Below are 25,149 nucleotides of genomic sequence, written 5' to 3'. Positions count from 1 at the left end.
ATCACAGTGTATTACAGTGTGCGCATCTGTTGTGCTCCTGGATTGAACGAGGCCCTTGAGATCAGGCACCACAGTTTGATTATTAGTAACCTCGGCTTGCATTTTGTACAGGGCTTGAATTCAAATATTGAAAGCGGCCAGATCCTTGCTTATGGGGAATATTTATACGAGGTGTGGGGAAAGAGTAGGTTTATAGTTGTGAGTATGCAAAACACAGAGTTTATTGTATTATTAGTTATTATATTATTTTCCATATAAAAAACTATAAACCTATTTTTCCCCCACTCTATATTTTTTGGTTTTATAAGGATTTAATAATATAAATATATGTTTTCATTATCAGTCATATAAATGACTAGAAAATTATTTGGAAAGCATTAATTTCTAATTGTTGATTAAAACTTTTCCTAGTCCTTAAGGGACTAATTTTATTTATTTATCTTTCTCTACATAAGGTTCACAAAAAGGATTCTGGCTTTTGGCGAGATTTTGGCTTTGGAATGACTTGTCAGTACCGATCAGATTTCCTGACCATTGGTAAGTATGCCTGACATTTAAGGATAGGACTTTATGAATTTATAGTACTTCCTTAGGGCAATTTCTAAAAAGTTTCAGATTTGAGTATTTTTCTATTAAATTATAAATGTCTAAGAATAGCTGAAAAGAGGAGTCTGGATATAGGAAAGGCAACATGAGTTTATAATTATTGTCTTTAAATAGCAAAAATGAGGTTATAAAGATAAAATAAAAGTGTAATATATTATTGTTTCTTTAAAACACTAGTTTTGATATCTGTGACTTGTTACGATGTTTGCAGTTGATTTGAGTTCTCTAACAAAAGATCTGTTGTAATCATGGATTGTTACAGCAGAAAGTAATGTTGAGTTTTCTAGTCCAAGGGCTTTTGTATTTTTTATTGAGAAATGAAACCCCCTTTAATTGTCTATTGAACTATTAAGCAAAATCCTAGTATCTAAAACAAATGAAAAAACGGCTGCTCTCTCTGACCCTGGTTGAAGTTGGAATGGGGACTAGGAGTTACTAGCTTAGTTCTCTAAGCCAGAAATGACCATAAAGAATTTGAATGAAGCTCTCTGCCCCACCCCGACTCCATTCTTAACCAGCAGAAAACAGTGTCAGCGATAGTTTCAGAAAGCTGGGTAAGACTTCCAGTTATTATAGCAAAATAAGTGAACACTTTTTGCCTGCTCCCACAATTACATCAAAACTACAACTAAATTACAGAACAATCACCCTTGAGAACCACCTGAAGACTAGGTAAACGGAACTCCTATATATAAGGAAATAAAGAGAAGCCATGTCGGGACTGTTACCTGGACAGTGTTGTATAACAGGCTAGTTCACATTGTCATGTGAATTAGGAGGGACATTTTGTCCATAGAGGTCTCCCCTGATCCCAGCCCCACACCAGACTCTGCAGCCCAGACCACCAGTGCTAGGGGCAGCAGCTTAAGAAACACCAACGACAAACAGGGAGGAACTGAATTATCAGGCTTTGGGGGTGAGCATTGAAGGGGCAGGTCTGTCCAAGACAAGTGCTGGCAGGCACCATTTTCCTTTGTTGAGCCTTTCCCCCACCCAGCCTGCAGATGACAAATCTGAGACTTCCGTGAAACTAGATAACACAATTCTCACCACACTGCTGATGCCCTGAGACCTGCCCCACCCAACCTGTGCACAACATCTTTCAGGAACTGTTCCTCACAAGCAATGGGCTGCAATCCATGCTGTGAATTCCCTTAAATCTCTGAAAAGTCCTCATACCCCAAACAAGCATCAGTGGCTGGAGCATGCCCTGTACTTCTTGCTAAGTGATCTCAGCCTGGCACTAAAAGCAGCCTGCCTTGATTCATGGCATATCCACATCAGGTACCTCCAAGTGCAGAACAGGCAGCTACCAAGGACTGATCACTTTGTACCTCCTACCAACTGGCCTCAGGTAGGCTGACATGGGCCTGCACTGGAGCCCTCCCAAGAGGTCCCAGGACCAACAGAGCCAAATGCCCTCTTTCTTGTGTGGAGACCACACTAGAGCACCAACCAATTAGCTTCAAAAAGACACACCAAAGGGTGGGCTCCAAAGAAATCAGTCACACTACAGCAAATCCCATTTTGAGGGGTCAACTGCCACTCAACAGCCTATCTGTAATCACAGCCAATCCTCACAGCCAGTTAGCTAGAGAGTCAGTTCTACCTACTGAAGTGCCAACAGCAATCAAGACTTAACTACAATGCCTGAGAACACACAACCCACACAAAGGACAGCCCCGGAGCACCTGGCTCAGGTGACTAGGAAGACAGTGCCACTGGGCCCCACAAGAAACCTACTACATAAGGCCAACCTGCCAAGACTTGGAGATGTAGCAGATCTACCTAAAATGTAGTCTTCCAGATATAGAGGTGAAAACACTATAAGGATGCTCAAGAACTTAGGGGAAGAATAGATGAACAAGTAAGACCTTACACAAAGGGACAGAAATCATAAAAAAAAAGAGCAAGTCCGAGGCCTAAGTGGAAGTTACACTTACCTCTTCCCAATACCAAACTGGAATTACAATAAAAATATGGAACAGTCAACCTGAATAACCAACTGAAGACTGGCTGAATAGAATGCTAATGCTCACAGGTTTACAGAAGAAGCCACATAGAGACTGGCAGGTGGGGCAGAGGCACAAAAAGGGCTGCAGCCACTTCCGCTGGTGGTGGCTGAGATTCCTGAGGGGTAGCTCAGCTGCAAAGGTTCTCTCTTAGGACTTTGTGTCAACCCCACACTGTTTCCCCAGACCACCACGTGTTATGTGGAAGAAGCACCCACATAACCTCTGGCTGTGAAAATCAGCAGGGATTCTGACTAGTGGGGCAAGACAAAAGTCTGCTAGAGACCCAGGCACCCTCTTAAAAGGTCATCACACAAGATCTCATTCTCTGCCACTAACCCTGGGCTCTGGCAGAAGGAAGGCAGAACTGATGAGAATTCTGTGAGGATAGACTGGGTTTTATGGCTCCAGAGAGAGAGCTGCAGGGACAGCTGCCAGGGTCCCTGTGCTTAGTTCCTTTTACACACTGCAGATGCCATCTTTCTTATGTGGAGCTCACCTTTCTATATGACATCAGCCTGGGAGAATGCAATAATCCCACCAGCTCATACCCTGCAGAGGAATTGGCTGCTGGTCCTAGGTGTATATATCTGGGCAGACTCGGGGCATGTCAGTGACTGAGTTGTGTGGGCAAAGGCCATTTTCCAACCATCCTGGTGGTGTGACTAGCACCTCCCACTAAGGGGAGATCCACCAGCCTCACCCTTTGGATTTTTGGTGGTCCTGCACTGCCGATCTTCAACTCTGGGAGATCCAGGCAGAATCTTGCACATGCTGAGTTGTGTGACTCTAGGCCAGGGCCATTTTTCCCTCACACATCTGACCATTGCAGAGCCCTCCCTTCACACAGCCAAATCTTGGTCTCTTTGGGCATCATAAACTCTGCTGGCCTCATCCTCTGACTCCCTGACACCCCACCCTATCACAAAGCTTTGCCGGCACTGACTAGTTGTAGTACTCTTGTTGTACTCTGGGACTTTTGCTGAGTGGCCACAGACTCAGCACTAACATGGAGGTTGAACCTGTATTGAGCTGGTGGACACCACTCGCCCCCGCCTGGTGACTCACTGAAAACCTAGCCCACACAAGCAAGTACCACCAGAGGCTCCTTCGGAAACTAGCCTAACAGGCAACCAACCGGGGAAGCAGGTAGAGGCAGATGCATTGGCCTTGTACTGACCTGCCCTCAGGCTTCATGCTGGTGGAAGTTATCCTTGGGGTACAGTTTGGTTCTCATGCAGAGCAGCCACAAAGTAGATCACTTTGTAACTTCAAACAAGTTGCCCAGGGCCAGTCACAATCAGCTTCAGCTACTGATCTGCACCGGACTCCCTCCCAGGAGTCCTCAGAACCAACACACCCAGTTGAGAGCTTCACACAACATCAGAGCAGGACCAGCTAGCTTCAGAAGTGGCACATCCAAAGGGAGATCTCAACAGGCTCCAGAACTTACTGAATCAAATGCTGCTGTGTGTGTGGTCAGCACACAGGAACAAATACAAAGAGGCAGCAAGATGAGGAGACAGATGGCATGCCCCAAGTGAAAGAACCATAAAAAGAACTGGTCAGAAAGTAGAATACAATATCTGAAATGAAGGATACACTAGAGCCCTAGCTGGTTTGGCCCAGTGGATAGAGCATTGGCCTGTGAACTAAAAGATCCTGGGTTTGATTCCAGTCAGGGACACATGCCCGGGTTGTGGGCTCAATCCCCAGTGGGGAGCTTGCAGGAGGCAGCCATTCAATGATTCTCTCTCATTGTGGATGTTTCTATCTTTCTCTCCCTCTCCCTTCCTCTCTGAAATCAATAAAAATAAATAAAAAAGTATTTTTTAAAAAAGAATACACTAGAAGGAATAAACAATAGGTTAAATGAAGCAGAGGATTGAATTAATGATATGGAAGACAAGGTAACAGAAAACACCCAATATAGTAGCAAAAAGAAAAGAAAAATTAGGATAGTTTAAGGGACCTTTGGAACAACCTGAAGTGTAACATCATAGAGGTACCAGAAGGACAGGAGCCAGAGGCATTGAGAATCTATTTGAAGAAATACTCTTCGTGCTTCTTAAAAAAGTTTTTTGTTCAGCTCAGACTAGTCTCACTTTAACTCCCATTTCCTGTGCCCCCTCTAGTTAGCCCTCTGCCCCATTACTCCGTCAGAATGGTCTGCATGAGGGTATAAGTGATATTTATGGTTCATTTTATGTTCTTAACTGAGCAGCTGTATATACTTGACTGTTTCTTCCTCAAGACACTCTTCACTCACCACTGTGATATTTTCTCCCTCCTCTGGGGCCATTTCTTAGTCTCTTATCTTTCTCTGCCTATTTAACCTCTAGATGTTGGCAGTTCTATTTAGACCTGGGCTCTGCTTTCCTTGTAAACCAATCAGTCATTTCATTCATTCCTTGTGGCTTTAAGTCATTTGTGTACTTCTATCTCCAGCTTAGCCATTTCTTCTGTTTTCCCCTCTGGTAAGTGTTATGTAACCCAGAAAAATTTGCATTTCAAAGGATAGAAAGAAAATGTGATAAAATACTAAAGGTGGTGAGATTATGGGTGATATATATTTCCTTCTTCTTTACTTGACTTTCTAAAGATTTTCTATAGATCTTTGAAATTTACAAAGCAATCTCAAATATGTATTTAGTTTAATTTGATTTCAACACCTTAAAAACATTCCTTGAGCACCTAGATGTCACCTGGTAACGGGACTTCTTCAGTTGAACCGTTCTGCTGCCAGGCAGTTACTGAGAGTGTTAATTTTGATCCTACAGGTGGATTTGACATGGAAGTTAAAGGTTGGGGGGGAGAAGATGTTCATCTTTATCGAAAGTACTTACACGGTGACCTGATGGTGGTTCGGACCCCGGTCCCGGGGCTCTTCCACCTGTGGCATGAGAAACACTGTGCCGACGAGCTCACCCCCGAGCAGTACCGCATGTGCATCCAGTCCAAAGCCATGAACGAAGCCTCTCACTCGCACATGGGCATGCTGGTCTTCCGGGAAGAGATAGAGACACATCTTCGCAAGCAGGCATACAGGACAAACAGCGAAGCTGCTGGTTAACGTAACCACTGACACGTTAGTCCAAACCACAAACCAGCACTATTTATTGAGCCTTAATTCCAGTGCCAGACACAGTGCCTCTTTCAAAGAATACATGCTTATCTTCTGTGCTCTTTCTGACATTTTACCTTAGCAGTATAACTTCATATGAGAAGGAAAAGCAACTGTTTGAATGCAAAGCCTGTTTTGTGAGATTATTGCACTATGGAATCATTGATAAATCAAAATTTGCTGTTTGCGTCCCAAAGTAGCTTTGAGTTATTTTGTACCCTGCATCCATGCTCTGAGGTTTCTGGTTGCATCTGGGCTAAGTGATGGAATGTGTTGTGAAATGGTCAGTAAGGAGATCCCATTCCCGTAAAGGTGGAGTTAAGGATAGAGTGTCTGGACAAGGGTCCTTCCTTGACCACTGAGTCAACTTGCTTGGTTTATTTTTTTTAATTTTTTATTGAAGAAAAGAGAGAGGAGAGAGAGAGAGAGAGAGAGAGAGAGAGAGAGAGAGAGAGAGAGAGAAACATCAATCAGTTGTCTCCCATATGCACCCTGACTGGGGATTGAACCTGCAACCTAGGTATGTACCCCAACCAGAAATCAAACCCACAACCTTTGGTTGGTTGGTATAGGGGACTTGTTCCAACCAACTGGGCCACCCAGCCAGGGCTGTGGTTTTTAAAAGGAATTCTTTGGTCAGTTTGCTTGAAGAATCCTTTTTCAGTGAAGCAGAGGTCAATTATATGACACAGCTGAAATCCCCAATCAGGAGGAGACAGAAGTAAAAACTCCTTAACTTCATTTTGCTTGGTCCCCTCAATGTTTGTTTTTAAACAAATGGTTATTAGTGGGAAATACTTAGATGAGAATCCATGACTTGATTAAAACATGAAGTGTTATAACTTTGTCATCATTTTTGGGATTAGAAATCAAGTTGCTGTACACTATTTTGAACAAACTGAAATCCACATGGAAACGTCTTGACAGACACTTATTGTGTTGGAGTGCAGGACACTAGTGTGTCTGGGAGCATCATGTACATGAGCCTGGGCACTATCAGGGTGGGTGGTTCAGAATAGATGAGCATAGCATGGTGCTGTGTGTTTTTGTCTGGTCTCATTTAGCATGGGTTTATATGTATTTACTGTCCTTTTGTCCTAACAAGGTAATATATGCTGCATATGCATTTGCATTATTATAATACTTTGAGAGTTTCATGAAGAGAGAAAAAAACAATGAGATATGCCATAAGATCACACTGATTTGAGAAAAGGGGAAGCAGTATAAAATCTGAATTATAGAATTTTTAAAGAGATATGTATTACTTGCAGATAGAATGATGTTTTGAGGTATAAATTATATTAATGAGACAGATGAATAAGAAATTATTTTCAGATAGGACTATACTATGCTATTTATCACACATGGATCTTTTACCATAGGGTCAATTGCTAGATCCAGAAATTGGAGATATGGTGAAAGGCGTGCATAGATTTTTGAATCTTTGGTTTTTAAAAAGGGACTTGTGCTGTATTCTTTCCATTTGTATAGAAACCTCTGAAAATCACAGAAGAAAAATCATTTCTCTTTTGGCTCAGTAAATCATACCATCTGAAATATTATAAATTCTAAATTTCTTGGTGCTACATGAATTCAATTTTACAATAACTCTTACTAATTATTCATATGTTTTAAGTTGGGATAGCACTTAGGCTTGTTTTATTTTTGAAGATATGTAAAATGTCCTGTGCAAAATTATACTGGCTGTTGTCTCCTTTTTATACAAGTATTTATTATGAAGGCCAGTGAAAAGTGAGGGAAACTAATTATTTGCAAAGGTAAGTTTCAGCTTGTTTCTTGATATAAGCAAATTATTTTATCTTGTTTTTTTTAAAACTAGCTTTTAATTTAAAGATGGAAGCTAAACAATGAAAACAGCACTATGTTTTTGACATTAAACGGTACCAATAAAGTATTTTTTATCAAAAATTAAATGAAAACGTGATAAATTTTCTTTTTGTTGTGAAATATCATAAGTATAGAAATGTGTAAAGCATGTAATTATGTACTTAAAGGGTATAGAACATTACCAGTGAAAGGTCTTCTGTGTGCCCTTCTCATCACTTCCTGATTTTTGTGGTAATTTTTCTTCTTTTTTTTTTTTTTCTTCTAGTTTTTGGGGTTTTTTTTTGTTAATCTTCAACAAAGGGTATTTTTTAAATTGATTTTTAAAGAGTGGAAGGGAAGGGAGAGACAAGAGAAGCATCGATGTGAGAGAGACTCATATGTTGGTTGCCTCCCACACACACTCCAACCTGGGCCAGTGGGCCAGGTATTGAACCTACAACCCAAGTATGTGCCCTTGATAAGGAACTGAACACGTGACCCCTTGGGTGTGTGAGCTGATACTTTAACCACCGGCCAGGGCCACTTGTTTTTCTTCTTAGTTTTCCCAACTGTGTATGTATCTCTACCCAATGAGCTGCTTAGTTTTGCCTGAGGACATGTGTGCTGATTTTAGAGAGTGATGGAGAGAGAGAAAAACAGCAGTGTGAGAGAGAAACATCAATGTGAGGAAGAAACATTAATAGGTTGTCTCCATATGTACCCCAATTGGGGATTGAACTCACAATGTAGGTATGTACTCCCACCAGGAATCAAACCACAGCCCCTTTGCTAAAAGGACAATGCTCCAACCAACTGAGCCACCCTGCCAGGGCCTTTTTGCCTGTTTTTGAATTTATATACATACTACAGGCCTCGGCCGTGGGGGGTCCCCTCAGCCCGACCTGCACTCTCTCACAGTCCAGGACCCCTCTGGGGATGTCCCTGTGGGACCAGGCCTAAACCAGCAATTGGACATCCCTCTCGCAATCCAGGACCACTGGCTCCTAACCGCTCACCTGCCTGCCTGCCTGATCACGCCCAACTGCCCCTTCCAGCCTGATCACCCCTAACTTCCCCCACACACACCTGCTGGCCTGATCACCCCCAACCATCCCACCCTGCCGGCCTGCTCACCCTCAACTGCCACCCCCACCAGCCTGATTGCCCCTAACCTGCTCTGCCTTCACCCCACCATCATGCCTTTGTCCGGAAGGACGTCCAGAAGATCTCCCGGCCTAATTAGCATATTGCCCTTTTATTAGTATAGATTATTTCATTATCTATCTTTAACTTTCAATATTATGCTTTTGAGATTCACTTCAAAATGTTAATTTCAAAATTTTCATTACTGACTAGTATGCCACTGTATGAATACAGTCATAATTGGTCAGTAACAAGCCCTTGTATATGACTGTGGTCCCATAGGATTTAATGGAGAACACCATTGTGTTTTATTTATTTATTTTTTTAAGTCTTCAGGAATATTTAATATTATCCTGTTTTCTCCATTTTTATCCCTCTCATTTTTTTTTCGCTTTTTCTTTTTTTTTCTTTTTTTTTTTCTTTTACATATTTTATTGATTTTTTATTTTTTGCCCCCCTCCCTCCCTATGGTACATCTACATGATGGAATACTATGCTGCCATAAAAAAGAAGGAATTCTCATCATTTGCAGCAACCTGGATGGAATTGGAGAACATCATGCTGAGTGAAATAAGCCAATCAATGAAAGAGAAACACCACATGACCCCACTCATTTGTGGATAATAAAGACCATTGTGTTTTAAACCAATTGTTCCCACCCTAACCAGTTTGGCTCAGTGGGTAGAGCATAGGCCTGCAGACTGGAGGGTCCCAGATTCAATTCTGGTCAGGGGCATATATCTTGGTTGCGGGCACATCCCCAGTAGGCAGGAGGCAGCTGATCAATGTTTCTCACTGATATTTCTAACTCTATCCTTCTCACTTCCTCTCTGTAAAAAAAAATCAATAAAATATATTTTAAAAATAATTCCTCTAAACCAATTGTTCCCAAATGTTTCTTGAAATCCCATTATATGCTTAATTAGCACCGTTCTAGACACAGTGCAACAGCGAACAAGAATAGTGGAGTTTATATTGTAGTTCTGGAGAGAGAAGTTGTAGCACAATGAAGTAGTCACATGTTTGTGGTGATACTGGTGGAAGCAAGCCTGTGCTGCCAGTCATACAATAGAGTACAGTACATATACCTGATATAAATGAGTATGTTACCAATTTATGCACTCTACACTTGTTAGCATTATTTTAGCATGCACTCCCATTTATAGAGTCGGCTGTGAAACGTGCAGTATTGGCCTCACGTCTCACGTTTACTGCTTCTCTTGATTGCACCTTTCTCTCTTGTGCTTGAGGGGGTCCCGTGGTGCAGTGTAGCCTAAGGGCACAGGGTTGTGAGGGCTCAGCAGTGTGCAGTCATGGCCTGGCCTTGGCCCTCACCCTCACTCGCTGATCCCCCAGAGCAGCGCCCAGGCCTGCCAGCTCCGTTCATGGTGAGGGCCCTACACAGTGCTCCACTTTATCTTTCATACTGTATCTTTACCTTTTCTATATTTAGATATGTTTGGATACACAGATACTTACCGTTCTGTTATAATTGCCTCCGGGGTTCAGTAGAGTGCCATGCTGTACAGCTGTAGCCCAGGAGCAATAGGCTATACCATAGAACCTGGGTGTGCAGTAGGCTGTGCCATCTAGGTTTGCTAAGTGCGTTTTACAATTGCACAAGGATGAAATTGCCTGATGATACATTTCTCAGAATGTGTCCTGTCATTAAGTGGCATGTAACTGTATACTACACTATTCCACTATTTATAGATACTTGAGTTGTCTAGTTTTTCATTGCTTGCTTTTGCTCTCAAACTTTTTTGTTTTTTAATATATTTTTTATTGATTTCAGAGAGGAAGGGGGAGGGAGGGAGGGAGGGAGGGAGAGAGAGAGAGAGAGAAACATCAATGATGAGAATTGATCAGCTGCCTCCTGCACGCCCCTACTGGGGATCGAGCCCGCAACCCAGGCATGTGCTAAAATCAAACCTGGAACCCTTCAGTCTGCAGGCTGACGCTCTAGCCACTGAGCCAAACCAGCTAGGGCAGCAGTGTTTTTACAAATACTATTTTACAGGTCTCTTACGGTGTGCGAGAACTTCTCCAGGAGGGAGGATGCTAGGTCATTCATTGTGTGCACATTCAGCTCACTTTCCCAAGTACACACTGTGCGAGAGTTCACTTCACGCTCTTGCTAATGCTTAGTTTTGTCAGGCGTATTAATTTTTCTAACCTAGGGGTATAGACATGAATTATAATTTGCATTTCCAGCCTTTTTGTCCATGTTTAATAGTTCATAGGAATTCTTCACATATTCAGATGTTAATTCTTGTTGGTTACATGTTTGCAACTATCTTCTCCCAAGAGGTGGTTTGTCTTTTTCCATTCTTGATGGTACTTTTTGATGAATAAAAATGAACTTTACTGTGAATAATCTTCTTCCTTTATATATTCTACTTTTTATTATTGATGTATGCCCTCAAAGGGAAGGATGTTTTAAAGCTATGTTCCTTCTGCTGCTCCTTCCCCCTCCATCTCCCCCTTCCTCTCCCCTCCCCTCCTGCCGCCACCACCGCTGCCTCCTCCTTTTTTACCACGGAAGTTGGACTTTATGATGTACTTTAGGGGGTTTATATTGTTCTCCACTAAGCTTTCCCAGGCAATCCTTCAGATCTCTTGCCTCATTCCTCGCTCAGACCTCCCCTGGGGGAAATGGGAAAGATTCAAAACCCCTCTGTCATCTGCTTAATCTAAGCCCAGAAGAAATATGAACCAAAATGTCTTTTATTTCATTTTAATTCATTTTATTAGACCAGCATTGATTAATAAGGTTTATATAGGTTTTAGTGTATACTTCTGTGATACATGACCTGTATATTGCATTGTGCCCACCACCCAAAGTCAAATTATCTTCTGTCACCGTATATATGGCCCCCTTTTTAAGCCCCCCACCCCCACCCCTCTTCCAATGGTAAACACCATACTGTTGTCTGTGTCTATGAGTTTAAGATTTATATCCCATATATGAGTGAAAACATTTGATTCATAGCTTTTTCTGACTGACTCACTTAGCATAACATCCTTAAGATCCATCCACGATGTTATAAATGGCAGTATTTCATCTTTTCTTACAGCTGAGTAGTATCCCTCATATCTATGTACCACATCCAATCATCTATCCAAAGACACTTGGGCTGTTTCCATATCTTATCCACTGTGAATAGTGCTGCAGTGGATATAGGGATGCATATATCTCTGTGACTAAATATTATCTTCTGAATACCTCAAACGTGGCTTTGCTTTTCCCAGTTAGGTATTTAACCTAAGTAGAAGAGATTTTTGTGAATTTGTGTAAGGTGATGATTGCATTTTACTTCTTTCCAGCATCACCTTACTGTAAGGTCCATATTTTACCTGCTGACCTGCAAAACCACTCTCGTCCATCAGCTGCTGTACACTCACAGGTCTGATTTGGGCTCTCATCTGTTCAATTAGGCTACCACCATGCCATTTCATCACAGTCTAACTTCTGTAACCGAATGCAAGTCTGGGACCTTGCCCTGTTCTTAAGGATTGTCTATTCAAAGCCTTGGTACTTTCATATAAGTTATAGAATAAGCTTATTAATTTTCACAAAGACTTTTATTAATTTGACTGAAATTTCATTGAATCTATAAGGTCACTGGGGAAAATTCACATCTTTATGCTACAGAGTCTTCCAATCCTTGAATGTGAACCATCTGTTTAGGTCTTTGTTGTCTTCAATTAAGTTTTATACTTTTAATATAGTGGACTTAAACAAGTGTTATTTTTTAATTTTTCCTAGATGTTTTGAATTTTTGATGCCATAGTAACTATCTTTTATGTTTGTTTATTGTTTATTGCTGGTGTCTAGAGAAAAATTTGATTTTTATGTTCAGCAACTTTGCCAAAAACATTTAGTTCTAAAATGTATTTATAGTTTCCTTTGCATTTTTTGCCTTATATAATCATACTAGAAGCCCGGTGAGCAAATTCGTGCACAGGTAGGGTCTGGCTGGCCTGCCCCAATTGGGGCTGATTGAGCCTGGCCAGCTGGGGGGAGGGGCCACAGGCAGTTGGTGGGCTGGCCCTGCCCCTGATCAGGGGTTGGGGGAGTGAGGGTGATCGGGGGCAGGGCTAGCTAGGGGGAGGGGCCGAAGGTGGTTGGCGAGCTGGCCCCGCCTCCTCGTCGAACTCCTGGTGGAGGGGACAATCTGAATTTTAGCCTTTTATTATATAGGTTATGAGTGGTGAACCTTTTGTTTCTATCTTCAATTTTTATATCGTTTTTTTGTCTTACTGTGCTAAATAAGATTTGTCACGCAGTGCTGACTGGAAGTGATAATAGTGAACGTCCTGCTTATGTTTCCAAAGCCCCAGGGAATGTGCTGTGTTTCATCACTAAGTATGATATTCACGGGAGATGTTTTATAAATACCCTTTTATAAAGTTAGCAGAGTTACCTCCTATCACTGCTTGGCGAGTTTTTATCTTGCAGGAGTGCATTGGTCAAATACTATATTTAAGATGGTCATGATTTCTATCTTTAATTTGTTAAATTGGTGAAATGACTTCATCAGTTTTCTGAAGTACCCTTGAATTTGTGGGGTCATGATGTGTTATCTTTATTCCACACTAGAGGCCCAGTGCATGAATTTATGCATGGGTCTGGCTGGTGATTGGGGCTGATCAGGGGTCCAGCCGGCCAGGGGGAGGGGCTGTGAGAGATTGGCTGGCCACCAGGGGCAGGAACCACAGGAGGTTGGCTGTGGGAGCGCACTGACCACCAGAGGGCAGCTCCTGCATTGAGTGTCTGCCCCCTGGTGGTGTGCGTCATAGCAACCAGTTGACCGGTCATTCAGTCATTCATTTGCTTAAGCTTTTATATATATAGATTGCCGGATCCAATTTGCATACACACAGACACTTGCACGTGCGTATGCACACACCATGTGCGTATCTGTGTATTTATGTTTGCATGAGTGTGTGTATTTCAGGTGTTTTTCATCTATGTTCATAAGTACACCTCAGACCTTCCTTTCTCATCCCTGTTCACCTTTTCTATTAAAATATGCTAGCTTATGAAATAAGTTTCAAGTGTCTCTTCTTATTCTGTACCTGGAAAAGTTTCATAAAACTAGAATTACTTCTTTCTTAAATATTTTCCAGAACTCCCCTAATGCCACTGGGCATGGGCTTGACAGAGGACCTCAGGCTGTGTGTGTCCTTACCCCAGCGCTGGGCTGGTGGACCTCAGGACTCAACCCCCTCCCCGGCAACCAGGCCGAGGGGCCTGAGGCTGCATCCCCCGCCTGGAGGGACTTGACTGGGGGTGGGGCCGGCCAGGTCTGGGTCTCACCCAGTGGGGGGTGGGGCCGGCCAGGTCTGGGTCTCACCCGGGGGGGGGGGGGGGGGGGCGCCGGCCAGGTCTGGGTCTCACCCAGTGGGGGGTGGGGCCAGCCAGGTCTGGGTCTCACCCAGTGGGGGGGGGGGGGGGGCCCGGCCAGGTCTGGGTCTCACCCAGTGGGGGGTGGGGCCGGCCAGGTCTGGGTCTCACCCAGTGGGGGGTGGGGCCGGCCAGGTCTGGGTCTCACCCAATGGGTGAGGCACACATGGGTGTGCAGGGACTTGACTCTAGGTCCCGCAGCGTGTCCCCGACTCTGACAGGAGGAAGGTTTTCATACACATTTTACTGACTTTCTTTCATCTCTGACACTTCTATTATAGAGAAAGGGCAAATAGCAATATTAAAACATTTCCTCTAATTCCCTTTTAATGAGCACAATTTTTGTGCACTGGGCCACTAGTCTTAATAAGCAAAAGTTCTTAATTTTAACAATGTTTAAATTATCAATTTTCTTTCTTTTATAGCTAATGATTTAGGTGTCCAATTTAAAAAAAAAACTTGCATACTCTGAAGTAATATTTATATTTTCTTTTAGAAATTTTTTTGTATTGCCCTTCATATTTGGATCTGATTCATCTGGAAATAATTTTTGTGTATAGTATGCAGTAGGGGTCAAATTCATTCTTTAGAATTTTTTTTTAGTAAAGATCTGCTAAGAGCAAACTTAATTTTCCTTTGTAAATATATTTATCTTATTTTCAAACTTTTTTGAAGGATATTAAAATTCTAGCTTAGAAAACTTTGTTTTAGCACACTGATGTTTACTTCATTATCTTCTGGTTTCAACTATTTCTGTTGTAAAGTGAGCTATGATACTCCTTTGTAGGGAATCAACCTTCTTTTTCCTTTTTATCTCTGTTCTGGTCACTGTGACATGTCTGCGTGCAGACTAATTTTTTCTGACCCTGCTTGAGATTCTCTGGGCTCCTTAGATCAGTGTTTCCCAACCTTCTCTCATGATGAGAATCACCTGGTGGAGTTGTTAAAACACAGATTCCTGAATCCCAACTAAGAAGTGCTAAACTAGAATTTTTGGGAACATATAGGTAAAATTGTATACTTAACTAGTGCTCTAAGACAGATTTTATATACAGAGCACTAAGTTAGGTATGCAATTTTACCTATATGTTCTCAAAAATTCTAGTTTAGCACTTCTTAGTTGGGATTCAGGAATCTGTGTTTTAACAACTCCACCAGGTGATTCTCATCATGAGAGAAGGTTGGGAAACACTGCCTTAGATCACATGTGTCAAACACAAGGCCCGAGGGCCAAATCCATCCCGCCAGGCCTTGCAATGTGGCCCGCACCACGCTGTCATCACTGCACTCCGCTGCGTTTCCATCACAATGACAGTTTATGACTGTTCAGTAAACCATTCGGCCCGCGATTTAGGCTGGATTTTAGATTTTGGCCCCTTCTCTGAGTTCGACACCCCTACCTTAGATTGTTGCCTTTTATCAATTCTGAAAGATTCTCAGCTGTTATGATTCCATTGTCTCCACCTCCTTCTCCCTCTCCTGTAACCCTGATGACATATGTTGAACTTGTATACTCCGTCTCTTAACCAATTTCACTTTTCCCAGTCTGTCTCTGTGTTACATTCTGTAATTTCTTAAGGATTGTGACCAAATGGATCAGTTTGTTGTAAGGTTACACGACAGAAAGTATGCACCTGGCTCCTGGGCAGCAGTGGTGGCAGCTGGGGGCTTGCAGTGGCACCTCTGCTGGCACTGAAAGCCACGCCTCCTGCAGAGAGCAGGTGCTTCTGGGAAAAGCGAAGCAAAGGATTGCAAGTGCCCTTCCCAAAGAATTTCTATTTGGCCTGGCAGGTGTGGCTCAGTGGTTAATCACGGTTTGATGCCAGGTCGGGGCAAGTGCCTAGGTTGTGGGCCCAATCCCCAGTGTGGGATGTGCAGGAGGCAGCTGATTGATGTTTCTCTCGTCATTGATGTTTCTCTCACTCCCTCTCTCTTACTCTCTGAAATCAATAAAAAATATATTTTAAAAATACACTTTTGTTTGTTCTTCTAGAAATGAAAATTAATGTTTAAATCCAAAGAGTGGGTTTAACAGATTAGACACAGCTCAGGAGAGACACTGTTTCAGACTAGAATACAGGTCAGAATGTTCGAATCCACTGCGTCACTTAGGGGCAGAGCCATTTCAGGGCCACATTAACCACATTCTCATCTTAAAGTGTTTTGACCCATGTGATTTGTGTTGCAAAACGTAGCAAAATTCCCTGACTTGTGGTTACAGACTATTGGGGGTAAAATTGTCCTCTTCATTCATACTGAGGTTCAAAACAGGCCTTTTTTTTTTTAACTTTGGTAGGGTTGGGGTGGAGTATTTTAGTTCAACTTCACTCTTATGCAGAGGACGCCCGGGCCTCCTATCTGACCCTCTGAAGCAGGCCCTTTCTCTCTATCCTCAGGGTAAAAGCCGGTTTCAGAGTGTCCCCACCCCTCTGGGTTTCTGCCTCCACTTGGACCTTTTAAATTTCGCAAAACATCCGTTGATTTCCACAGGCCAGCACTCAGTCCCCCACACTGGCAGACACGACGGCTGCATGACTCTCACATCCTTGGCAACGCCATTCCCTCCCCACACTGCTGCTGATCAGTACCCGAGGGTCCTGGTTAGGTTGGGGGGTCAAGGGGGGGTCTTTGTGGGTGTTTGGCAGCTCTTCACCTTCCTCTCAGTATCGTGACTTCCCTTTGGGGAGTTATGACAGAAATGGCGTTGGCATAATCCGAGGTTACCGCCCTGTGAGTGGGGAGTGGGTTTTCTTTTAGACGGGAGTTTAACTCCCCAGTTTGTGCAAATGTTGATACTCGGGTTAAATTTAACAGCAAGTGCCTCTTCGGAGTCCGGAGTGTTTGTGTTGGCCGGGCTCCAGCGTTCTCTGGGAAGGGCACTTGCAATCCTTTGCTTCGCTTTTCCCAGAAGCGCCCACTGTCTGCGGGAGGCGTGGCTTTCGGTGCCAGCAGAGGTGCCACTTCGAGCCCCAGCCGCCGCCCCAGCCGCCACCACTGCTGCCCAGGAGCCGGGCGCACTCTCCGCCATGTAACGTTCCAGCAGCCCCGTGAGAGGGGGCGCTGTAATCCCATTGTCATCGTGAGAAAACATGAAAATGTAAAAAGCTTGTCCACGGGCACTCTGCTGGGCAGTGGGAACTGAAACACATTTTCTTCCACGCAGCCCGACTCACCCCCCTAAGGAGTCAGACGTCCCTTTTACTTACAGGGGGAGTCGGTGGATATTTCACAAATAATCTCAGTTTGTCACAGGGGTCTCCCTGGCCTTAGTGGAGATCCTCAGCTTAGAGGATCTGTAACGCAGACCTGTGCCTGGAACGTGTGTGAAGTGAGGGGTGACACTCGGTCATCACCTGACGTTGTTAGCAACCGCACGCTGAGGTGGCCTCTAGCCACACAGGGCTCCCACCGCGGGAGCCACGGGCGTGCAGGAGGCAGGCGGCAGCTGGGTAACAGGGAGGGAGGCTGGGGTGGAGCAGCAGAGCCTGCCCCGCCGGGAAGACGAGGCTCCCAGCATGCAGATGTGTGGGAAGGACGGCGCTGGCAGGACGGGGCAGGCGTGCGGCCGGTTTGAGCGTGCTGTGACTGAGACAGTTCCTGGGAGGGGGGCCGTGAGGGTGAGCAGGAGCCAATTCCTACAACCGCGCCCCCTCTCCCCCGCTGCCTGGATGCCCAGGGGTGCAGTGGGGCCCTGAGCATTAATTCCGAACCAGTTCCCGCGCTGTGGGGGACAGGGAGAGCACCAGCCACCCAGGCCAGCCGCTGTCCACTCCCCGCCAAAGCTCCGCGTTCCAGACGCAGACCCAAAATGTGCTGCTCTTCCCAGACGAGATGGGTACCAACTCCCAACATTCACTTTATCAAGGAATCAGGATGCCACTGGATTTAAAGACCTAAAGCGTGATGCCCTTTACCCCAAACTCACATCCTCACCGTGTTCTCGTTCGCCCCACAAGCCCCTGGCCACCTACTGTGTGCTAACCATGGGCCCCGGGAAGGAGTAGCCTTCTGTCCGGGACAGTGGCCACCAGCTATCGAGACGAACACCCGGCTGCATCACTCGCAGCTGCTGTGTCGCTCACAGCTGCTGGCAGGACACAGACCCAGGAATTCCGTCTCAGCACAGGGGCTGGTGGGCAGCACTAGTCTAATGCGCACGGCAGACCCTGCACACACTTACATGAGCCCTTAGCTCTCAGGAGTGGGCAGGTGTGGTGAGCTCTGACCGTGAACCTGAGGGGCCCGGACCCTGTGAACGGGTGGGGGTGGGGGGAGCAGTGGGACAGGCCAGAGAAAAGCAGATGGGAGCTCGGCTTCCCTCCTGGCCTCCTTGTCCTTTGGTTCCGCAGGCCCTCACCGGTGCTCTTGAAGGCAGCTCATGACGACACGGAGAGCCCCGTCTAGGACTGCGTTCTGCAGACGGCACCTCAGGGAGATGCTCAGGGGCCTGCTTCCCCGCCCGGAGGAGACCACAGTGCCTGTGACCCTGGGTGTTTGGCTGGTCCTGTAGGGGAGGTGCCCTGACCGTCTCATGTAAGCGGGCTTCCCCAGGCTTCCCATGGCCGTGTTGCACAGCAGCTGCTGGCACCGGGGGTCTCACCAGGGGACCGCTGGGCGGAGCAGGCCCCTGCGGGAGCTGGTCCGCCCTCTGTACCTGGGAAGCCCGTGGCCAGGCTGCGATGTGGAGGAGAGTGGCCTGCTCCCGTAGGAAAGGCCGGGGGCTCCGGCTGCAGGGAACAGGCACACGCGGGGAGCAACATGTCCTTTTATTGATGCAAGAATGTCCAGTCACACCAGCAGCTGACATGCTGTGTCACAGTACAGCTCGATGCTCACAGTTCATCTCAAAACACCAACACGTCACAGTCAGGAGATGGACCCAACTGGGCGGGTGAAGCGGCAGCACAGACAGGTGAGGTGAGCACAGGACCGGGCCCCACCACACGCGGACAGAAAATGCTCTAACGCGTATTCCAAATATATACTCTCGGGTTTAAGCCTTTATCTCAAATACATAAACAAAGCGATATGTACTATCAATATACAATAGGTACTATCTAGGACGTCTGGAAAGTGCAAAAACACTGTGACAATACAGTGTGAATATTCCCGCTCCACCGGGTCGCAGGTGGCGGCAGCAGGGACCACAGAGCCACCCCTTCCTGTGGCCGGCCGGCGCCTCCCGGTGGCCTGGGAGCCGTGGAGCAGCTGGCAGGCTCCCGCCGGAGGCTCTGCTGAGCCAGGCGTGCGGGGAGCCGGGTGCGGAGCTCACACCGCGCAGAGGAAAGCCGCCCGGGCCTCGCGGTGCGTGGGGCAGGGTGGCCACGTGGCGTGGGCTCCCTGCGGCCGGGAGTGGAAAGGGCCTCCCAGGGCTGGGCAGTGCGTGTTTTCCTCTGCACCGAGGAGCCTGACAATCCCACCCCCTCGCCTGCCATGGTTTTAGATTTTCTATTTTCCTAAAATGCAGTTGAAGAAAGCTTGGCCACACATGTTCCAACAGAAAAGTATGCCGCCCTCCCGGCCCCAGAAATCCCTGATAACGGAAAAGGAAAATGTAAACTTTGGAAAGCCCGCGCTCAGGTTTGCTTCCAGAAGTGTGCGCGTGAGACCTCCTGGCCTCCCGAGGCCCGTGGGGACCTGGAGGCTCCGCGGTCCAGGCTCTGGGGCCCGGCTCTGCGGCCAGGCGCCGCCAGCCGTGGGCGCAGTGGCCTGGGCAGAGCAGACCACCCTCTGGGACCCTCTAAGGCACCAGCCCTGACATCTGAGACACTGGCTGGAAGGGCGTCCACGCAGGCAGGGCTCACGTGGTTTTGGTTGTTTGTTTGTTTTTAATATTTTCTCATAAGGTGAATATAATCAAAAAGTAGAAAATAAAAATCTACACTCCGTTAGGCCAAGATGTGATCATGGACGCCGTCTCCCATGACACGCCTTCCCCGCGCCCCCCCCCCCCCCCCCCCCGAACCAGGGCGCTGCCCTGGTGTTTAAAAGAAACAAACACACGTTGCGCCAAAGGTCGATGCGTGAAATAATTACCGTTTTTCCCATAAAAGTTATATACAAAACGGGCCCCAGCCAGTGAGGCCGCCCCACGTCCACCCGGGTCAAGGCTAAAGCTCGGTTCTCGTGTGCGTCTCGGTCGCAGGCCGCCCACGCTCAGGCTCTGTTGAGGAGAGTGGTCCTAGAGGGGACGGCACGGGTCAGCGGCCGGCGGCCCCGCCCCGGGGACTCCGGGCCCGGCCATCGGGGGAGGGGGCGGCACATTCAGACCCAGGTCCTCAGCCTCCTGCCCCTGGCAGCTGGCCAGACCCCTCCTCCGCGTGTGGGGCCCTCGGCTGCCGTTCGGAAGGCAGGTCGGTGTTCCCATCCCGTCCTCTCCCTCCTCGCCCGGGGCAGCCCCGTCAGCTCTCCTACCTCAGGCTCTTCCAGCTGTCCTTCTCCATGTGGTTCTCGGGCCCCTCGCTCTCGAAGGAGGCGATGAAGAGTGCTGAGAGATGGGGGCCCTCAGACGCATGTCCGCATGCAGACAGCCCACCCGCCGTCCCCCGTCCCCTCTCCAGCCCTCAGGCCGGGCGCAGCGGGCTGAGAAGGGGCTCCTGGGCCACGGGGCAGGGGCCTCGGCGGGGCTTGTCCACAGATTTCCGTCGTGAGGGGCCCCGGGTCCCGCGAGGCCCCAAGCTCCCAGCCCCCTGCTCCGGCTCTGCTGGGTGCCTGGCTCTGAGCGCCGGCCCCAACCCGCCTGGCTCTCAAGTGGCCCCCGGAGCCTGTTCTCCTCAGTCCTCATCCTTCCTCGGTCCTCTGCCCACAGCCCACCCTCACGCACTTCCCCTGAGTGGGTGGGGACAGTGATCAGCCCCCATGAGGGAGCGGGGCCAGGGCCGTGGGGGCCGCCATGCGGCGCCTCACCTTCCTCGCTGTAGATGGGCGCCGTGAGCAGGTAGTTCTGGATCTTCTTGTCCTTCTCAAAGGGACACTCCACCCGTGTCCAGGTCATGAACTCGTGGATCTGTCTGGAGATCTCCCAGAATTTCTGGAGGGGCAGAGGGCAGCGGCACCCCGTCACCTGGATCAGGGCCGCGTGCTGCTCCCTGCCGGCCCGGCCGGTGAGGCGGCCGCTCTGCACGGCCGACCGCGAGGCCCCGGAGCACCCGGGCAGTCAGAGCCGGCAGGCGTCCCAGAGCCCACGCCACCCTGCCCTCTGCTGGGCCATCAGGCTGGCGGCAGGTCTGCGCTCCCCCCCCCCCCCCCCCCCGCCCCGGGACCCCAATCCCTGACCCCCAGCTGAGGCAGGGAACCAGCCAGACCAGCACCACCAATGTGAGCACGTCCTGATGTCACTCTTTGGAGCCATGTGGGCATCCATAACCCCCTCCCGCCCTGACCTGCATGAGGTGGCACTGGACACCCAGCTCCCCCTGCACCTTTGTCCCACCCTCCTGCCCTCAGCCGGACAGGCCTCTGCTTCCCCATGGAGCTCTGCTGCCTCCTCCCTCCTGCTCCAGCCCCTCGCACCTAAGCCGCCCTGATTCTCCCTGTGGGCTCAGTGCTGGGACCAGTGTCCCGGGCGATGGAGGCTCCTGTGGCTCCAGGCCTCATAGCCAGGTCATCCACCCAGCAGGTCACACAGTGTGACCCACCCTGGAGCTGCCCGACCTACAGGCCCTGCCTCAGGGCCGTGCCTGCTGCTCTCCCGCACAGTGGGTCCTGCCTGCCCCGGCGTGGCCCTGAGGGAGGCCCGCCCGGCTCTGTGCAGGGCTGAGCTCACCTTGAAGTTGATGTGCCCGTTGGGCAGGTGGTTGGTGTGGATCTTGTGCAGGAAGTAGATGTCCTTCACGAAAAGGTTGAACACGGGAATCACGATCTTCTCTCGGCTGCTGTTGGCCATCTGGGATCTCTGTGTGGCCCCCTGCAGGGCCGTGCGGTAGTTGCAGAAGTTGCTGGAAGGATCCATGTGGTGCTGTGCGCAGATGGGAGGGAGGGTGGGGGGAGGAAGAGAGGGGGAGAGGGTGCAGAGCAGAGTCCGCTGATGAGGAAGGCACTCCCCTCTGGGCAGCTCGGACTGTCACCCAGGAAAGGCCTCCCTTCCAGGAGGGCCCAGAGGTGCCAGCTGCGCGGGGGCCGTCTGGGTCTGGGTCTGGGCCTCACGGGAGAGCTGCAGAGAAGCCGCACAGCCACACGCCTCTTCCCTGCCCTTCTGGCCTGCTCTCTCCCTCCTTTCAAAACCCCCCTTTGCCCTCTGCTTAGATGGACAACCCCCAACACCCACCATCTCCACTTTTGAAGAAAAAAAAAACAGACTCCGTGATCAAATACATGTGGGCCAGGCTGTGCGTGAACTCATCCATCAGCCCCCGGCCATCCAGAGGGTCTGGTGCCCCGGAAAGCTGGGCCAGGAGAAGGCCCATGCCTGTGAGTGAGCATCAACCACTGCAGGGCGCGGGGGCCCATGTTTGTCAAACTCTTTAGCAACTGCTCCCCAGAAGCAGCTTTGGGCGATGCAGGGTCTGACTGAGTCAGGGCAGAGGACAGCGGGGTGACCCGGTCCCAGTGTGGCCAGGTGGGGCAGGCCGGACAGCCCCGCCCCTGCTGCCGAGGCCCTCCCAGGATGGGCGGGTGCCTACCTCCAGGACATCGAACTTGGCCGTCTTCACTTTGGACCACGTTTTCTTCAGCCGAGCCACGGGGCTGAGGTTCATGCCAGCTGCAGAGAGAGCAGGCAGGGTCAGGGCGGGCGCGGGTCAGGGGGCGCCGGGGGCAGCCGGCCGGACACTCACAGATGATGGCCATCATGGAGTTGAAGTTGCCGATGTTGAAGCACTCCCGGGCCACGTCGATGAAGAACTCCAGCATGCGGGTCCGCTGCTTCTTCTTTACCACCTGCGGGCGGGCGGGCGGGCGGGCAGGCGGCAGCCTCAGCGAGGGCCCCCGAGGGCCGTGCCCTCCGCCGCCAGCCCCTGAGGGCCTCGGGCTGGAGCTGCCCCAGGGCCCACAGGGAGGTCAGACCCGGGGGAGGGGGGTGCAGAGGCAGGAAACAGCTGTGGCGTGTCCGATGCGGGGCAGAGGGCAGGAGGATGGCGAGAGGACTGAGGGGCCCCGGGTGAGCTCAGAGACGGAGCTGGACACAGGGTGCACTCCATGGGTGGGTCTCCATCGTACGTGAGGCATCACAGTCGGACATGGGGGAGGGGGGGGGGCCGGGTAGACAGGAGGCAGAGCTCCAAGGCCCTTGCAGTGGAGGCTCCTTATCTCCACTTGCAAAGTTTCAGCGTCTGAGGGGTGGGAGCCCCAGGGGTGTCGGGCGGCCCTGGGGGGCGGGAAGAGACGGTCGCCCTGCCCGCGGCTGCCCTGCGGTGCGTACCCGGCACACCTCGGTGGCCACCAGCATGCTGAGGCAGTTGAACCAGTTGTCGTAGGCCTCCAGGCTGTAGGTCTTGGCCAGGTCCCCTCGGCACTGGGGAGGACACAGCGGGTCACCGGGAGCCCAGGACGCTGCTGGCGGAGCTGCCAGCCCTGCCCCGAGGTGGAGGGGCCGGGACCTCATCCAGAGGAGGAAACTGCAAGTGACATCGAGTGGGGGCGACTGGACGGGTCCCCGTAGCTGGCCTGGGGCTCCACAACGCCCAGGGCTCACCGGGAGGCCAGGCTGGGAGCACCGGGCCCCCTCCCAGCATGCATCTCTCCGTGTGGCCTCTGCTGACCTCCTAGAGCAGGCGCCAGGCAGCACCCACGGGTCAGACACCCAGAGGTGCCCAGGCGTGCTGCGTGGGGTCTCCGCCCACCCTGCACGGCATGGAGGCCCAGGCCCTCCCGCAGGCCGCCGCCCCTCACCCTGTGCTTGTCCCGGGAGTCCATGTGGCTGACGATCTGCATCAGGTCCTGGGGGTGGATGCTGCTGACGCGCTCCTGGGCAGGCGGGAGACAGCACGGGCGTGTCAGCTCCGGCCGGGAGGCCCCACACGCGGCCTGCAGGGCGTGTTTGAGCAGCAGCCAGAACTAGTCTGCAGGCGTGTGCAAGGGCCCTTCCTTGATCTGAGCACCACCCCACCAATGGGCAACCTCTGCCCAGGCCCCTCCAAAGCACCCAGAGGTCTGGAAGGGCCTCCTCGGGGGCACAGGGAAGCCCGGGTCTGTGGCTGCCACGTACAGACCTGCCCAGCCCAGGCTCAGGCAGGAGGCGGTGACAGTAGGAGAACTGGCCCTCCCCCTCGAAGCCACTCTAGTCCTGGCCACCCTCCCCCTCCCCTTAGCTCAGGGCTGCTGTGCCCGTGGGGCCTGGGCGCCAGGCACAGGGGAAGCTGCTGCGAGGCGGACAGTCAGCCAGAGGCGTGATCGGACGGGTGTGGCCTCCCCTGACCCCGCCTGCCCAGCGGGGAGCGGTGGTGCTGACACTGAGGACCCTGCGGGGGCTCGTGGCTCTGGAGCCGCAGGACCCGCCCCCCAGCCCCCGGAGCGGCCCCCGCACTGACCAGCTCGATGTGAGTGAGCTGCTGGGCCAGCACCAGGGGGTCACAGCACACGCCCAGGATGTCCTTCTGGGAGGCGGGGGGCTTGGCCTTGAGGATGGGCCCCTTGTCCACGGCGGGCGGGCGGAGCTTCTCCCGCAGCTCCTGCAGCTGGCTGCGGGCGGCCAGGGACAGCAGCAGGCTCTGCGTCAGCTGGGCCACCGCCTTCTTCACCGTGCCGTTCTCCTGCGGGCAGGGGCACGGAGGGCCGGCGGGCTGGCGGCATGACCACCACCTCAGGAGGGACCCACCTCATCGCTGGGGCACGCCCAACGCCGAGCCCACATGCCGACCCAGGCCCGCCCCGAGCACCTAGGCTGACAGAGGGCGCACAGCGGGCTGCCCGCTCTGGACGGGGCTCAGCGGGCTGACCTGTGAAGAAGGGGTCTGAGGGCCAGAGCAGGGCCAGAGCGGTCCCTAGGGAACCTTCACACACACACACACAGAGACACACACGCACACACTCACACACTCACACACACACTCACACACACACACACACACAAACACGCACACACTCACACA

The 25,149-nt window shown here is 50.0% G+C and overlaps 2 protein-coding genes across 6 annotated transcripts in view; one reads left to right on the top strand and one right to left on the bottom strand.

Moving 5' to 3' along the window:
• The window catches only part of CSGALNACT2 (chondroitin sulfate N-acetylgalactosaminyltransferase 2), a 33,341-nt gene extending 27,496 nt beyond the window's left edge, over positions 1–5,845 (top strand). For 3 of the 4 annotated variants that reach the window (XM_036438023.2, XM_036438022.2, XM_045581666.1), the window contains 2 exons: positions 456–537; positions 5,399–5,845. In XM_036438023.2, coding sequence (XP_036293916.1) covers positions 456–537; positions 5,399–5,408 — 92 coding nt within the window. In that variant the 3' untranslated portion in view covers positions 5,409–5,845. Of the gene's footprint in view, positions 1–455; positions 538–5,398 lie in introns of those variants that run through there. The other variant, XR_004988018.2, reaches the window with a different exon arrangement.
• Positions 5,846–19,952: 14,107 nt separating this feature from the next.
• RASGEF1A (RasGEF domain family member 1A) overlaps positions 19,953–25,149 on the bottom strand; it is a 50,648-nt gene continuing 45,451 nt past the window's right edge. The window contains exons 4-12 of one of the 2 annotated variants that reach the window (XM_036438021.2): positions 24,589–24,810; positions 23,951–24,025; positions 23,481–23,573; positions 22,897–22,999; positions 22,744–22,823; positions 21,888–22,079; positions 21,029–21,152; positions 20,537–20,609; positions 19,953–20,303 (exon numbers count right to left, since the gene is read on the bottom strand). In XM_036438021.2, coding sequence (XP_036293914.1) covers positions 20,279–20,303; positions 20,537–20,609; positions 21,029–21,152; positions 21,888–22,079; positions 22,744–22,823; positions 22,897–22,999; positions 23,481–23,573; positions 23,951–24,025; positions 24,589–24,810 — 987 coding nt within the window. In that variant the 3' untranslated portion in view covers positions 19,953–20,278. Of the gene's footprint in view, positions 20,304–20,532; positions 20,610–21,028; positions 21,153–21,887; positions 22,080–22,743; positions 22,824–22,896; positions 23,000–23,480; positions 23,574–23,950; positions 24,026–24,588; positions 24,811–25,149 lie in introns of those variants that run through there. The other variant, XM_045581665.1, reaches the window with a different exon arrangement.

This window comes from Pipistrellus kuhlii, unplaced genomic scaffold, assembly GCF_014108245.1.
Source record: "Pipistrellus kuhlii isolate mPipKuh1 unplaced genomic scaffold, mPipKuh1.p scaffold_m20_p_15, whole genome shotgun sequence".
Taxonomy (NCBI): Eukaryota; Metazoa; Chordata; class Mammalia; order Chiroptera; family Vespertilionidae; genus Pipistrellus; species Pipistrellus kuhlii.
The sequence above is the reverse complement of the archived record's forward strand: the minus strand, read 5'-3'. Positions and strand labels throughout refer to the sequence as shown.